Source organism: Rhincodon typus, unplaced genomic scaffold, assembly GCF_021869965.1.
Source record: "Rhincodon typus isolate 14 unplaced genomic scaffold, sRhiTyp1.1 hic_rhity00001211, whole genome shotgun sequence".
Lineage (NCBI taxonomy): Eukaryota > Metazoa > Chordata > Chondrichthyes > Orectolobiformes > Rhincodontidae > Rhincodon > Rhincodon typus.
The window spans coordinates 1-17,968 of NW_025966849.1; the positions used below are offsets into that span (position 1 = coordinate 1).

The 17,968-nt window shown below is 42.7% G+C and overlaps 1 protein-coding gene across 1 annotated transcript; it reads right to left on the reverse strand.

Annotated features, from left to right (window-relative positions):
- Positions 1-7: 7 nt before the first annotated feature.
- Positions 8-16,121, reverse strand: LOC109928930 (deleted in malignant brain tumors 1 protein-like; the record flags this gene model as incomplete). Its single annotated transcript, XM_048592437.1, has 7 exons — positions 15,405-16,121; positions 10,518-10,550; positions 9,522-9,833; positions 7,868-8,122; positions 5,225-5,539; positions 976-1,290; positions 8-460 (listed from the first exon to the last, which is right to left on the reverse strand). Coding segments are annotated over exons 1-7 (1,729 nt in total), but the record flags the coding sequence as incomplete, so codon positions are not given.
- Positions 16,122-17,968: the final 1,847 nt, after the last annotated feature.

Below are 17,968 nucleotides of genomic sequence, written 5' to 3' on the forward strand. Positions count from 1 at the left end.
GCGATACATGGGAAGATCAGCAGGACCAGCCAGACCACTATACAGGAAGAATTTATTGCTGTTCTCTGCTGCACTGTTGGTATTACACAGTGAAGCATGCTTCGTGTGAAGCTTTGGCATTTAGTGTGAAGAAAACAAACAATACCTGAACACATGATCCTCACATCCTCCTTATGAAAACAGTCGTGGTTATTCCACGACGCTGAGGGACATTTCCAGAGCAATTCTTCTTTCCCGGAACATTTCACCTCGTCCAACCAAATGGGGCCTGAGTTGGGTTCACAAGAAGCAGGAAGTGTCGTGTTCAAGGCCCTTCCACAACCCAACTGTTTGCAAACCACATCAGCGTCTGTCATTTCCCAGGAGTCGTCACAAACAGAACCCCAGGTACCGTTGTAATAAATTTCCAGTCGGCCAGCACATCTGGTCCCAGCGCCGGACAGCCTTATTTGCATGTGATCTGTTGGGAATCAATTCAGGAGAATTACATGTTTATACACGTACTAACATTGCATCGACACGAGCAAAATAAAAACTTAAAATGCGGCTGCAAACAATCAATGAATTAAATAGATAGAACCTGTCCCTTCAACTGTTGGATGAAATGTACAACTGAGAACTATTTCAGATGTGAGCCAAAATTGCTTCGTAAAACCTGCACAAACTGCCAGCTCGAACAAATCCTCTTCAAGTCAATCTTTCTGACCAAGATTGTCACTTGTTGTAATATTTCTTTGCTTTACCCTCCGTTCATTCCTGTTATGTTTCTATGAAATTCCCTGCGTCATGATTATACATATTACAGACAAAATCATTCTTGTTCACTTCTTCCAGGGTCACTCATGTCTATACATATCTCTGATTTCAAAATCTGCTTTGAGTGACGCCGAGGAATAAGTGACCGATTTTCCCAGTTTGCTGAGTTCATGATACATTTCGAAATTCGCCTCGTGTATACGTAAATTCTTTAATCACCTGAACACAGGACCGCTACGCCAAAACTGTCGTGGACAGGAGAATCTAATGGGACTGTGCTACAATTTCGTAGATGTGATTCGTTTCCTTTACATTGCACGTCAATTGCCCAGACTGTCGTTCCACCCTCGCCGTATTTTGAAGAGTTAGAAGCAGCTATGGCGACGCCGCAGCCTAACTGCCTACACACCACGTTAGCATCATTCAGGTCCCACATATTGTCCTGTAATTGACACCAGCTGCCATCCTGGTAAATCTCCACTCTTCCATCACACCGACTTCCGCCATTTGTCAACCTGATCGGCCAATGTTCACCTGCAGGAAGAAAGGCATCAAGAGAAACAGTTCATGTACAGCTCGTAAAACATCATTGACTAGCTTTAATGGGGACGTTTATTCTTAACTTTGATGATGGAAGCTTAACTGATAATTGCGCACAACACTTGTAGATGATTCTCTCCACCATTCTTGTTTCCGCAGTGACTACATTTTTAGATATTTAACGCGTAAACATGTTTGCAATACAGAATAAAGTAGAGCAAATTTGAGGGCATCTGATCTGCTCCTTTCGCCACTGGCTTGATGTGAATAGTTAAAGGTGAATGTCTGGTGAAGAATGATATACAGTCGCTGATGGAGCCTGAACAATGGTCATGCCAATTTACTGCCAAGGGAAGGTGCTCAGATTATCTCATGTTGGAAATGATCACTCTCACTGCCTCATACTCATCTGTAGTAAATGTTTACCTCCAGATCTCAGCCTGGATAATGTTCAGGTGTTGTTGCATGTTATCGCTTTGCTCTCTGAGGAATTGCCAATGGAGTTGAGGCTTAATGAGTCCACTGCAAATAGCACCACTTCTGACATTGTGTTGGAGGTAAGGCGAATTCTGAACAGCTTGGCGTCAGTTGGGTTTAGGACTCAACTTCGAAAGCAAGGGAATTGGACTTCTGGAATATCGCTCACTACTCCCGCAGGGCAAGTGTGTTGAACAATTTTGGTCAATTGAAAATAGTCAGACCATAATCAATGGATTATTTTTCGGGAAACACTTACTGTCCCGGGACACAGATGGTTGAAAGGCTTTGTCACTGTCAGTGTGGTCACTAACACAATCTCCCTCCAATCACAAGATTGGAAATGCAGCCCAGAGTTTAAGCAAAGGAGTCAGCTGATTGTTGTACTGACAGCAATGTCTGAAAGATCAGAAATTACACCGAGTTCCATCAGTCTGTTCAGGCTGAGGCTATAAATAATCCTGTTTCACTTTTTCAAAGAAGAGAAGTGGAGTTATTCCCGGTGTGCTGGATAATATTTATTTCTCACACAAATCCCAAACCCGATTCTGGGATCATTCACCGATTGGTTTTGTGGGTATTTGGTGACGACCAATATACTGAAGACGAGCAGTTGTCATCAAGCTAGTGTTTTAAAAAGGGAATCGCAGTTTCTGTAGAAACTGAAGAGGGAATGACATTGCTGTCATAGAGTCACAAAGTCATAGAGGTCCACAGCACGGAAACAAAGTAAAAGCAGCTTTGGATCTGCCGCTAATTGTTATAAAAGCCCAAATGCTTCATTCAACTCCGTTGTCGACAGGGCCCTCAATCGGGTACGACCCATCTCCCGCACTTCTGCTCTCACCCCTTCCCTTCCCTCCCGCAACAGCGATAGAGTTCCCCTTATCCTCACCTACCATCCCACCAGCATCCACATCTAGAAGATCATCACACGCCATTTCCGCCACCTCCAGCAAGATGCCACCACCAGACACATATTCCCCTTCCCTCCCTTGTCCGATTTCCGCAGGGACCTTTCCCTCGGGGGCACCCTGGTCCATACTTCCTTCACCCCCAACACCTCCCCACAGCCCTGTGGCACCTTCCTCTGTAACTGGCGAAGGTGCAACACCTGCGCATTTACCTCCTCCCTCCCCAGTATCCATGGGTCCAAACATACCTTCCAGGTGAAGCAACACTTCACCTGCACTTCCAAGAATCTCGTCTACTGCATTCGCTGCTCACAATGTGGTCTCGAACGAAGCGGAGACTTGGCGACCGCTTCGCAGAACAACGACGTTCTGCTCGCAAAAAAGACCCTGAACTACGTGTTGCCTGCCACTGCAGTGCACCTTGCTCACTGGCCAAACTCTCTGTCTCCGGTTTGCTACAGTGTTCCAGTGAAGCCCAGCGCAAGCTGGAGAACCAACACCTCATTTTCCGCTTGGGGACCTTGTGCCCTCCGGACTCAATATTGAGTTCAATAATTTTAGGGCCTAAACTCTCCCATGTCCCAGCCCCCTACCCCACATACCAGGCCTTGTTACCACATAGCCTGCCACTACACACCCGCTGTGGTTAGTCACTAACAGTCCCCATTAACAACTATTCACCCTCCCAGCCTGATCGTTAGCAATTCCTTTGTCCAACTGTCTTTCTCTCTCTTTGGGCTCTATCCTATCGTTTACTCCCTACCCCACCCACCACCCTATTTTCTGCATATACACTGACGTTTTCCCAGCCACCATCAGTTCTGAGGAAGGGTCACCGGACCCGAAACGTTAACTCTGTTTTCTCCTTCACAGATGCTGCCAGACCTGCTGAGCTTTTCGAGCAACTTTGTTTTTGTTGCGGAAACGAACTCATCAGTGCAACTCGTCTGCGGCGACCAGATATCCGAACTAAATCCAGTCCCATTTTCTAGCATATGATCCAAATCCCTTGAAACCATTCATATTCATATTCCCATCCAGGTGCCTTTTAAATGTTGTAATTTTTCCCACCTCCACCATTACTTCTGGCAGTTTATTCTACTCTTTGCATGAAAATAGTTACCGCAAAGGTCCCTTTTAAATCTTTAGCCTCTCACCTTAAATCTATTCCCTCTGGTTTTGGATTCCCCCACCCCATGGAAGACCCATTGTGAATTCACCCTATCCATGCCCGTCATGATTTTATGAAAATCTATCAGGTCACTACTCAGCCTGCGACGCTCCGGCGAAAATAGCCTTGCTTATTCAGTCTCACCTGCAGCTCAAACCCTCCATCCCTGGCAACATCCGTGTAAAACTTTTTGGAATGCTTTCAAGTTTCATGGCATCCTTCCTTATACCAAGAGCCCAGAATTACGCACGTAATCCAAAAGCAGCCTATCGATGACCTGTACAGTTGCAACATGACCCCCTGACTCCTACACTGAATGCTCTGACCAATAAAGGCAAGCGTACCAAAGGCCATCTTCACTGTCCTGTCTACCTGCGACTCCACCTTTCAAGGAACAATGAACATGCACTCCAAGATCACTTTGTTCGGCAACACTCCCCAAATACTTACCATTTAGCGTCGAGACCTGCCCTGATTTGCCTTTCCAAAATGCAGCACCTCACATTTATCTAAATTAAATTCTATCTGCCACTCCTCGGCCCATTGCCCCATCTAATCTCGGAGGTAACATTCTTCGTTGTCGACTAAAATCTCCAATTTCTGCACGCTTATTAACCATACCACTTACGTTCGCGTCCAAATCTTTGATGTAAATGAACTGCAGTGGTCCCAGTACTGATCTTTGTGGCATACCACTGTCACAAGGCTCCAGTGTGAAAAACAATCCACCAGCACATAGCAAGTTCTTTAGCAAGGTGCAGATTGAAATTACAAGTAGCAGGAAGTTTACGTTAATGGTTTTATGGTCAATCATTTATGATGCGTCATTAATGAAGTTAACGACGAGTAAGTGACATTCACCGATGATGCATCAAGTTTCTAACGTACTATTAAATCAAAGTTTATTGCAAGTACATCCTTCGTACTTTTCTTGCATTATATTGGAAGATTTTCAATGTGAGTCATGCCAATAAAATATTCACTGAAGATAACCATGAGATTAAAAAAATGGAAAAAATGAATCTCCTACCATCGTATTTGAAGTATCCGCATGAGGTCTGAGGCAGTTTAGTGCATTTGTATGGTTCAACAACGAATATTTCATCAAAATCACATGAGCAAATCATGTTCGCAAATATCTACCTGTCTGCTTATTCTAGAAGAAAATCTAAAATTCAAAATTCTGTCATTTATAAATAATTGTGTATTTTTTTGTCCTGTCGCACAACATGTATAATATTAACGACGGATCGTGAGGATAGGTTCACGTCTGGCCCAGCTGCAGATGAGCACAATGACGCTACCTGCAGCATTTTTGCTGATCCTGTGGAGTAAGTGATGTCTTGTTCTGTCAGGTAGTACTTACTGAAACAGCTCATACTGACATCATTCCTGTGGGTGCATTCATGCTGAGTTACTGGAGAAAGGGCACAATCCAACAGACTTTTCTCATTGCCTTTACATTCCAAGCGATTTCTCCGTATTAGCCCAGTGCCATTTCCGAAACGAATTCCTCTCGGCACGGACAGGGCGACTCCACAGCTCAGCTGAGCACAGACCACATTGGCAATGTTCAAATCCCAGTGAAGGTCACACACTGTTTCCCAGTTTCCAGCGTACAGGATCTCCAGTCTGCCCGAGCACTGGGACTCTCCATCTACAAGCCGGGGGATTCTGCGACCTGGAGAAAATGAATCAGAAACATACGAATGATTCATGAAGGAATACATGTCTGATTCAACGAAATTTGAATGACGAATTCTGAATGTGATTCGCTTCTCGTTCAATATTCATAATGTTCCCCCAAGCACAAACCCATCACGAAATCCATGGACAATATTGATTACACGCCTGTTGGTAATACTACTGTACTTCTTGCAATGTCACGGAGTGACTGCAAGGGTCTTCTTATCAGCACACACCGTATTACAGTTGAAAATTGAATAAATATCTGTTGAGAAGAATATTTGGTCACCAAAATTATTTTATTCTGTTTTTGCCTCTGTTCAAAATATCAAACACTATTTCTTTGTCACCGGCTTATTATACAGTCTTTGTGAGCTTCATAATCTCTTGGCATTCATCCTCGAGGCGGCTGATTTCTCAGTTTCTTTACATCCACATACAAGATCCGCCCTTCATCACATCTAGTTATCGGGAAAGAACCTGGGTCATTTCCAGAGTATACATCCCCTACAGTAGGTGGTTAAATAGGAAACTGGATACACTTTATGGATTCTTCCTCCTGGTTATTTTGCATCTTATGAAGTATCGAGAGAAGGTTTATCAAGTGATTTCAGGGTAAAAGAACTCCAAAGAATCAGTGGCCATTACACTGAATTTAACATTCAGTCTGAGAGCGAGAAATGTCAGCCAGAAACAATTGCCCTAAACACTAATACGGCTAAATACGGCAGGGTTATCTGCAATAATCTATGAAAGGAGTATAACAGAAAAAGCATTTGAGGAAAATTGTCAGATGCCTCACGGCATGGGTCCATCTAAATAAGGCAGACGGATTTTGGAAAATTGATAAACCAACCATGGTTAACCATGGAAATTAAGGACAGCATCAACAAAAAAAAAACAATTTGCCGAAGACGATTGTAAGCTGGACAATTCGTAGTGCTTTCAAAACGAATAAAAATAACTGGAAAATATTCTGGGAGGAAATTAAATTCGAGGTGAAATTAAGAACTAATATTTTTGGGGAATACAAAAGTTTCTTTAAAATATATTTTAAACAAACAATTGGGAGTTCAAAGTGAACCGATTTCCACCAAAAATTGAAGCTTGGCAGAAAACGGTGAACCAGGGAACGGCACAGAGATTGAGTAAATAGTTTGCATCAGTCTGAATGGTAGAAAACACTATTAGAATCCCAAGTATACGAAATAATTAGGAGAGCATATGGGACGAAGAAGAAATAAACACGATCGGCATATCTCCACGAAGGTATTAGGGAAACTGATGGGTTATAGACCACTACGTCTCCTGGAACTGATGGGATATTAGAGGAGATAGAGAGAGGGATAATGCATGCCCTGGTGCTAATATTCCAAGAATATACATTGGTACTAACATTCCAAGAATCCTTAGATTCTGGAGAAGTCCCATATTGGAATACGGCCAACATAACACCCTTGTTCGAAAAAGAAAGGCGACATAAAAAATGTGACTGTAGGTCTGCGGCTTGACAACTGTTATCGGGAAAATCTGAGAGCATCTTGGAAAGGATGTAACAGAAGACATACGAAACATAATCCAACACAGACAACATGGTTTCATGAATGGAAAATCATGCCTGAGAAATTTATTGCAATTCTTTTCGGTGAAAAACAGCAGAATTGATACAAGTTTATGTTTCGAATGAAATATATTTGAATTTTCAAAAGGTGTTTAACACGATAGTGCACATCAGGCGACTTAATAAGTGAAGAGTTCCATGGTGTTTGCGGAGTATTTTACCGAGTAGGCCATTCAGCCCATTCGGAATTTCCAACATTCACTACGAGCATGACTGATCAAATAATCAGCAATCCAAGTTCCTGTCTTTTCTCCATAGCTCTTGATTCCCTAACTGAATACAAAATCTGTCTATCTCAGCCTTGAATTCACTTAAAGACCCAATCTCAACATTCCTTTGCGGGAAAGAATTCCACTGATTTAAAACATTCGAGAGAAGAAATTTCTCATTTTCTCTGTCTGAACATTGTATCTCTTTATTCTCCATTTGACAAACCAATCCGTCGTCTCCTGTCAAATCAATAGCACTGAAAAGTAGCAATTAACTTCTAAGTTTACAAGTCAGTCAAACTCCTGCTAAGTGTTCTTGATCACACATGGAACAGTCTATTCGTACTCCCTGAAGATAATGGTATGTAATACTGAGTGCAGTCTAAATGCAAAACCTTATTACTTCATTAAGAAGGACATGTTTCCAACTGAAGGAAGGACGTAAAACATGTGCAGGAAACCTGTCGGCTTCCACACTAATCGGAGCTTGTACCTGAACAGACTACTTCAACGTCCCGCTTATGTCCACAGTCTGGTGGTCCAATGACAGGACCCGAGCCAGGTCCAAATTGAGGAGTGAGCGGCATTTCAGCGACAGAGCCACAGTCCAGTAGCTTGCAAACAGCTTCTGCATTCTCTAACGACCAGGACGGATCTTCGCAAACTGTAGCCCATTTTCCGTTCGAGTGAATCTCCAGCCTTCCGGCACATGGTTTGCTTTCTGGAATCAGTCTGGGCCTGACATTTCCTGGGAAAGCGAGTGAAACAAATTATGATTGTTGAAGGTCTTTACATTTATAAGCGGTGACAGATTCTGCAATCACATCAAGAATCTGATTTCTCTCTTTATTTATCCTCGGGTGACACACGTGAACTATCGTGGAAACTGTCGTTATCAATTTTCAATTTTATCACCACGCAGTCTGGTCAGTTCTAGAAAAAAACGGACCATTATGTGAAAAATTATGCTCCTTTTGGTTCTAATTTGTCATCATAATTGAAGTCCTGGTGCTACTTTGTACCCTACGGCATCATAGGTCTGCCTCCATGAGAAAGAGGGCAGACAGTTGCCGGTTTCACTGAGGGACATCATGCCTCGACCTGGGGAGGAGGGTAAGATGGAAAATCCTTCATGGTAACCTCAGCCGGTGTGGGAATTGAGACAATGCTGTCGGCGTTGCTTGTTCTGACAGGCTATGCGTTCAACCAACTCAGTTAATCGACCGGCTTCTTTCATTCTCGAGCTCTGCCATGACTTGTTTCAGTATAGTGATGGTAGGAACTGCAGATGCTGGAGAATCTGAGATAGCAAGGTGTAGAACTCGATGAACACAGCAGGCCAAGCAGCATCAGAGGAGCAGGAAGGCTGACGTTTCGAGCGTAGACCGGTCTTCTTCCCATTTCTGAAGAAGGGTCGAGGACCAAAACGTCAGCCTTCCTGCTTCTCTGATGTTGCCTGGCCTGCTGTGTTCATCCTGCTCTACACCTTGCTATCTCTTGTTTTGGTAAAGGTTTGATGCTCTCCCTGTCTGAGATTTGTCCTTGTTTTTATCTGCTCTATATCAAAATATCGTAGAGAAATGACGGGATATTCCGTCTGAGGTTGGATGTTCCTCTGCCGCTGGCTGCCTGTCCTGCTGCTGCGAACCCCGCTGGTCCTTCTGAGCTCCTCAATCTCTCTCCAAGAATGATCTTGCCCCGAGCCATGAGCTCAGACGCTATTCAGAATGGGATAGTGGCTCTTTGGCGCCTCTACCTTTATTTACTGCGCACAAGTGAACCATTTTGATCTCGTAGGCCACCCGCTGCACCCGAACCCGCCACATGGTGCCAGATGTGTCGCATTTCCAGCTGTTTAACTCATTCCTTGCATTTTTCAAGGCAAATAACAATAAAAGGTCGTCCTACCTGCATTCTAATTCGAACGGTATCGAATCTTGCCGGCTACTAATACCGAGCGTTTATTCAAAATAACAGTCCTGGTATCAACGAACACAAACCGCCATCTTCATACCGCAACCACGATTGGCGAGTTCTGGCATTATTATCATCACACAACACCGTTTTCAGGGGCAGTTAACTTGTTTTTGCGATTTTCGAAGATCGCAGACGCAGCTGTAGAAGAGAGGAAGCAGGAAGATTTTTACCTGAGCAGATGATTCCGGCATCATTCGCGTGCGACAACCCGGTTGCGTAAAACGGTGAAGTATTCTCGCACTCCTGCAGAGCAGACTCGGTCCCTTCGCACCCAACAGAATAGTAAACAACGGAACCCGAGCCCTCTCCAAAATGAGCCCCGCGCGGTGCTGAGAGCGCTGTCCCGCAGCCCAACTCCCGGCACACGACAGCGGCGTCCTTCAGGTCCCAGTTATAATCATGCACAGTCCCCCATCCTTGCCGGTCGCGAGCTTCCAATCTCCCTGCACACCGACTGCCTCCGTTCACGAGCCTCACGTTCTCTGTAAGACATTAACAACACATAAAGAGGAGCAGGAGATTAATCCGGCAGTCTCCCAGTTTGTTGTCTCCTCCGTTCTCACGAAGGCGAGAAATGATTGGGAACATTGGTCTGTTCTTAAATCTCTAACAAAACCCGGAATAAACACGAAACATAGCAACGGGGAGAGGTATGTACTCATAAACTGCGTGGATGAGCAGGGACCGAGAATCAGAGGAATGTTCGCACGAACACAGTTGCTCCGAGCTGCTGAAATACTGAGGAGATCCCTCAGCTTCTAAAAGTCGGGATGGTGACCTGCCGTGCCCATAGCTGATTGGCCCAGACAGCGCTAGAAACAGCCCCACCTCCATCGCAGCTAATAAAACTGCAGGTTTGGTGATTCTCTGATAAGGAAGTCGGTGAGGACTGGTGAGGTGGAAAATGAGAGGCGGTCCCTTGAATGGAGTTGATCCTTCACAATGTTCTGCTGAGCATCCCTCATCCATTGTCTGTCTGTCTGAAAGCAGCAGCAGTCTCTCGCTTGGCTGAGAAACAGCAGTTTGGAAAAAAAACAGTCCCTTTTCTGACTGGAAACCGATCAGCGGGTTATTCCGTGATCAAAAAGTCACCGACATTGAAGCCACAATATTCAATGCGATGGCATGGAGAAGAAACGGATGAACTGAAAACAGAGGAAGATTACCTGATCGGTGAGCCTGACTGTTCCCGGGTCTGCCTGGAATAAGAGGAGGAGAATTAGCGCTCGCCGGGCTCAAAGAATACATGAAACTGTCTGAAAGATTAAGCGATAAATACAACAAACTATGAGGGAAAGATTTTTGTCACTCTGCAGAAGAAATTATACCGAGATCCATGACTACATCGCTTCTATAATACAGACGAAAAACGTACACACGTGTTTGCTGTGCAGCAATTTGTGTAACTTGCAAAAATGTAATCTGATTGTTTTCACACATCCACACACACGAGGCTACACATTGTTCTGTGCACATTTCACAGTGACAAATGATTTAACTACAGTACAACACAAATTCAAATCAACATCGACTAATATTCAATAGCAGACAACAAATGCACTCGAATACAGGGAAGGTATTTCTTACTAAATCTTCTGGCGTCTTACACAAAAAGGTTTTGGCCTGGGATACTCTATCCATACCAGCAGTTCACATGAGCGGACTTTTGTACAGACCAGTACGACCCCACGCCATTCTCATTCCTGAGCGTTTTGTTTTATTTTCGATCAAAAGAGACAGAGCAGGAGGTGTCATTCAGCCCCATGTGCATCTGTTACCTCTTTGAAGACGATGTGTAAAACAACGCCTTTGAAGATAACTTTGAGATCTGTGATATGGTGCTCTGAGCAGTTACTATATGAGCAGCTGCAGTCGAAGAAAATGACGATGAACCAGATTTTAAGCGCACTCCAGTGCTTACTGTTTATGGTGATGTTCCCACTAACATTTCCCTTCGGGAAGTCTTGCATTCTATTCGAATGTCATGTAGGAATTGAAATGTGCTTTTCATGAAAGATTAGCCGATTGTGTGATAAATGTCGACGTTTTTTATTTCGCTGCATGCTCCCAAGTGCATAACTCAATGTTTCTACAACGGTGCAACTGAACTTTCTTTTTATTCCTAAATTCGGCAAACAAAATAAGGCAAACCATGTCGTGAATGGATTCACGGCCACTCGATCATGATTTCCCAGCTGTCGATTCTCATGTCACCTCTCATCACCGTTCTGACCCAACCATTTACCCTGTGTTAAAGGTGTTCCAACAACGCTGCTCCCATGTCAGGCTCAATTTAACAGCTTTTCCCTCAAAAATCAATGAAAATAAACAACAAATGTGTACAGCTGAGATTCGCAAGTTCATCTGTTCCCCTGGGTCTTTTCTTTATGACTTCAGGGGAAAAGAATCCTCCGCCGTTTTGCTTTCCCGCTTTTACTGCGTCTCCATTCATCTACAACCCTTGCCAGGTTTCCATTTGCTCCCACGCATCCTGAATATACTTTCACACTACTTGGATTACACGTTTTGTTCTTTTTATAAGTGACTTTGTTGCGCCATTGTACAAGTGCCCGGATATTGAATATTGCATCAATCACATGCGTTTTCTGCAAATAGGGTCCCAAACACATCTAAAAATAATGATCTCAAAATATCATGCAGGTAAATACATGAAATAAACCGTAGAGTTCAGTGCAAAAAGGCAGACTTTTTGAAGATTAACATGAGCTAAACAAAGCCGCTCATGCAACAAATCCACGTGAGATCAGTGGCAGGATTTTGAAGAAAGCAGACGCAAAGCACTGCTGATGCTGCAAAGCTGAAAGAAACACACAGACTACTCGAGAAACTCAGAAGCTCTGGCAGAATCTGTGAAGACAGAAACGGAGTGAAAGATTTGTGTTCAGCATGACTCGTCCATGTGTGTTTATGGGGCATTTTAGAGGGCACAATTGATAAGAACTCTGAATGATTATAATAATTTAGGCAAGGTTTCTCCTTCTCAAGTGAATATATTCTTCCAAAATATTCATTGCTAATTTCAAACATGCTATTTATATTAATTACATGGTTTTTTTTAATCACACAACACGTCCGTAGAGACATTGCGGGGACAGAATTCTCAATGTGGAATGACTGTACAGCCAATGCAACTATTTAGTTTAACAGACCATATGCTCGCATTGGTCATTTGCGACTTCAACTGGCCTGATATAAATCGCAAAATAATAAGTTAGTCTCACGCCTGCTCTCGGAGGGACTTAAGAAACAAAGTACAACAAAATGCTAAGCTTATTATATCGGTTTTAATAATTTAAATTTTCAGCAATCTATGAAAATTCTGTCAGTGTCAATGAAATGCCGATCAGATGTAAAATACAATTGATACCATTTTAATGACCGGGGCAAAAATGGAGAATTTTGAATTTTGCTATTTTTTTAAAAAATAAGCATTTCAAAGGGATTACCACGAACTGTATAGTGCATTATTGACTGAAAAATTCAAATGATTGCTTCAAATTTCAGTTTATGAGAACTGACATACGAATTAAGTACGGATTTTCCTGTAAAGGGATTTTGGTCACGACATGATTCGTTGAAAACAAGTTCCTGAGTGAGGTCACTGGGATAATGAAAACCCGAGCTCCATTTCATTCCCTGAATCGATTCGTTTTCTTCACTCCCTGATCGACAGCGATGATATGTAGCCAATGTGTCATTCATTACTTCGGGAAGCGGTGATCACTGTAATTGTTTCTGCAATTTGGAAAGTCCATATTCAAAGTATTTCTTCAGTTGTGTTTTGTTATGTATCATCGACGTTAATCAGATAATCGTTGTCCATAACTGCTGCTGTCACCAACTATTTAGATCCAACAACTCATCCACGAAATTCAGTTTCTCAGGAAAGAAACGAAGATGTCCAACAAACCTGAACAGAAATGCCGAGCTGTTCATTTTGTTCACTGCGCCTGTCGTACGGACAAAAAAAAGCAGACAGAAACAATAACTTTGGGGAGATGACACAAAGCCAGTCGGCTGAGAGTAGAGCGCGGTAAGTGCATGAATCAACGGAACTGAAGCAGGAGTGAACATTAACTGCGAGGTACGAGTCAAAGCAGCACACAATGCCGCCTGAACACACTCGGGTTTTTATGCGCGATAAGTGCTGAGTATCCGCCTGTGAACTGCACAGAATGGCAGCAAACCAGAAGAATCGGATTCGGATGTTCAATTCGGTCATATTCCGGAGATATAATTCGGTAAGTACATACAGACTGAGACGGAAGCTTCCCGAGTCCGCAAATCTGTCGGTTGCGCACTGCAAGAATTAACAAGTGCAAAAAACACTTTGGGAATAATTTGTCACCGAATGGAGGCATTGATCGATAGTTTAACTCACATATATCTAGCGGGCAGAATGATAATCAGGAACAAGGCTCCATACTCAGTGAACATCACGTCATTGTGTAAATATGTACAAAATCTAAAAGGCGGATGAGAAAATCAAACAAAAAGCACGGTGCTGAATAAAGGCATGAAACGTACTAACATCCCGCGAGTTACCAGAGACCAGAAAGTGAACTGGACGAACCAGATCAATATTGTGGCAATAATAGCATTCAGACGTTAGCATTTATGCGGCAAATACATCACCTCCTGATTCCATAAGTCTTGTCTCACATTAATATGGCACAAGTTAAGAGAGTGGTGGAATACTCCCAACTTCCCTGAGTGATTGTACGCCAGCAACACTCAACAAGCTCAAGACCATTTGTGTCATGGATGACAATGAAAGCATTCTGAAATTTTAAAAACAAAAACACGGACTGGTGGAGAAGCGGGTCTCCCAACCTCTGTGGAGAGAGAAAGAGATTTAACATTTCAAGTTGAATCTGCTCTGCCCTCACAAGAGTGGTGTTCCGTAGAAGACGCGAAAAGAAATTAACTGTTTCGCTGTCTCGAAATACTGCACGACCTGCTAAGTTTCTGCAGCACTCTGTTTTTAATTTTCAGATCTCCTGCATTCACAAAACTTCATCTTTTATTTAAGGGACAATATTCTGACGAGAGTGGTGCAGTTTTTAATGCTTTCCCTCAAATATAGATTGATTACCGAATTGAATGCAAACAGCGGTACAGTTCATGTGACGTTGTCTTCAGCTGTACTATCAGAACAAAAGACTGCAATTCAGATTCTCTTCTTTTCAATGAAATCGAACCAACTAGAAATGAAAGCCGGTCTTTTTGTCCATGGAAGTTGATCAGAAATTTGCGTGTTTACAATTTTGATATTTCCAAATTACAGCACTGTCAGAATTAAAGTAAAATCTCAATTGGCAGACAACGAGGGGGTCGAGCTAAGCGCCATGTTAATGCATTAATTTCTACAATTGTAAAATCCTTCCCAGTTTACAATTGATTGAATGTAAACATGGGACAACGTCGAATGAAACAAAGAACCGCCGATTTTGGAGATGTGAAACAAAAAATAAATTGGAAATCGCCGATGAACTCAGAAGATCTGACAACATCTGTCGGGAGAAAACAGAATGAATGCTTCTAGTCAGTTACTCTTCATCAGAACTGATAAAGTGTCGCTGCACTCGAACTGCTACCTCTGTTTTCTGCCCACAGATACTGCTAGACCTGCTGCGTTCACTAGCAATTTCTGCCCCGAATCGATCAATCAATATCTACCACCCAAACTGGACAAATTATGTCAACCATTTCAGTGACCAATTCATTAGAACAACCATTCAAGCCTGTACATCTTGTGCACTCAGCGGCTGAAACCGTTTTAACAGATTCGGTATCAACAGTTCGAGACTTCAGTCTGCACACTTCACAAATCCACAGAGCCGCTGTAGACAACAAACATCCACTATCTCATTAAAATCGGAATAACAGAATTCAAATGTATGAAAGTGTCATTTATTTTGCACGTCAGCTCAATATGTTCTCGGGGAAAGATTAGTAATTACATCAGTGATGCACATTGTTCAGCAATGATCAAGGAGACAGCACAATGTAGCAAGCAATACAAAACTTACAGTTTAAAAGCTGCAGCAGAATCAGAGCCAGAAAATCTGGCAACATCTTTTGGGTGTTCGCTGTCAGAGACTAAAACTTAACAGTAACAGAATGCAGACACTGAGCAGTTCGTTCACCAAATCCTGACACTCTAACAGTTGTGAAAGTTAATTCTTTGAGAAGTTTTCACAGAAACCACTGCTCCCTTCCAAATAACCAGTAGATTTTGACGTGTCAGAATCATGAATTGCATGTGATAAATCACACCAATCAGATGTAATGTCGGGATGAGTCGATGCAACGAAGCGCCGTTCTAAACACCAATGAGCGACCAGGGAGGTGAACAATCTGGGTGGAAATCAGTCACCACTCCGGAATCCAGACCATGACATACACGCACGGAAATAAGCTGTTCGGCTTGGTCCCGTGTATGTTATTCTCATGTACTCAGCTTTACTCCGTCACTCTGCAATTGCTTTGGAAGAATGCCTCAAGAATTTCATTCCATTGTTCTTCTCCAAACGAACAAAGGCAGCGTTTTGCATATCTCGCAAAACTGAAATTTCGCAACCAGTAAACCTTCCTATTAACTTCCCTTTGTGGCCTCTCCATAGGTTTGACACCATCTGAGAATACAGTTCCCAAGATTAGAAGCAAAGTTCCAGCTGAGCCAAAACCTTCACTTGAAAGGTTTAATAAGTTTTAAATAGATTTGTGTCAAATACTCGTATTTACGTCACAAGGAACTCACACCCTTTTTCTATTGGTCCTCATCCTGTCCTGTCACTTTGCTGGACTTGTGGCCAAGAAATCCTGTGGACGTCGGTTGTACACACATTTGGCAAAAAGCCAAGTGCAACATCCGCGTGTGAGTCATCAAACCTTATTGGCTGTTTTCTTTCAGGCAGTTACTCTTTAACCTGATGCTCGCTTTTTTTTTATTGTTGACTGAATGTTTTCATGGCCTTGTTCTTTGTGATGTTTTTGTTTCTTGTCCCTGACTTTTCACTGAACAGAGTTTCTTCGCTTTACCAATTTGAATAGCGTACCGGAGTATTGCTGACTCTAACTTCAGAGAATCGTAGAACTCAGCCAGAGACAATGGCACTTCATTCCCTAATTCAGGGTTACATTTGATACCTTTTGCCTACCAGTCAACAGTCAACAACAGGATAATGAGATGTTCAGCAAAAGTGTGAATGAAGGCTATTTTTATAGAAAAACTCTATCTCTGCTGTTTAGATATTGGAATTCGATCCTTCAAATCCATTGATCTTTTAAAATCAGGAAAAGAGAAGGGAAATAAATCACGAATTTGAGCTTCTCAGATATTTCTGGGAACTGTTATAGTTGTGGAAATACATAGATAAGACAGACTTTGCAATCTCCGAGGATCAATACTTCAAAAATAGTCTATAACGAAGGGGCCCAAGGTGGGTCTGGATTGATAATCATAAGAGTTTTCGCTAAAGAATAAGTCTGAGTGAAACTAATGAGGCTGATATTCCTCTCGACGTGATGGGTTGCATCCGAGGATTTAATAAGAAATTGATGTAGGTGATGTGCTGGGAATAATCTTCCACAGAGCCCTTAGATTCACGCAAGGTCCACGATGATTGGAATACTTCAAATGTAACATCTTCCATCAAAAATGGAGGGAGAAAAATTCCATAATGCATAAAATTGCAGATTATTCAGCAAGACGAACGAAAATCAAGCAGAGTCAGTATGGCTTCATGAAATAATTTCTGACAAATATACTTTAGTACTTTGAGGAATCACCAAGCAATGAATGTACAGTATTTAGATTTCAAAAATGCCTTCCATAACATACTGCACATGAGCTGACATAATATACATTCGTTTTTACTACGCAACAAACTCACACTATTTTCTCATTGCTCCCCCAAACTGTCCTGTGACCTTTCCGGGCTTGTGGCCAAGTGCCACAGTATCAGTTGGACGCCTTAATGTATTAGCATGGATATAGGATTGGATGACGAATAGAAGTCAGAGAATTTCAGAATGGCAACAGTGGAGTTCCCCCTGTTGAGGGCACGGGCCACAAACTGCTGCAATGTTCATGTATGGTTTCGACCATTTGATCATTTCGATCATTTGGATGGTTTTGACATCTGGATATAAATTGTCCCATTGGGAACACCAGCATGGGTTCACGAAGGGTAGGTCATGTTTAACTAATTTGGTGGAATTCTGTGAGGACATTACTTCCATGGTGGACAATGGGGAACCTGTGGATGTGGTGTATCTGGATTTCCAGAAGGCATTTGACAAGGTGCCACACCAAAGGCCGCAACATAAGATAAAGTTGCACGACATTACAGGTAATGTATTGGCGTGGATAGAGGATTGGTTGACCAGTAGAAAGCAAAGAGTCGGGGTAAACGGGTGTTCTTCCGGTTGGCGGTAAGTGGCTAGTGCTTTGCCTCAGGGATTAGTGTTGGGACCGCAATTGTTTACAATTTACACAGATGATTTGTAGTTGGGGACTAATTGTGATATGTCAAAATTTGCAGGTGACACTAAGATGAGTGGTAGAGCAAAGTGTGCAGAAGACACTGAA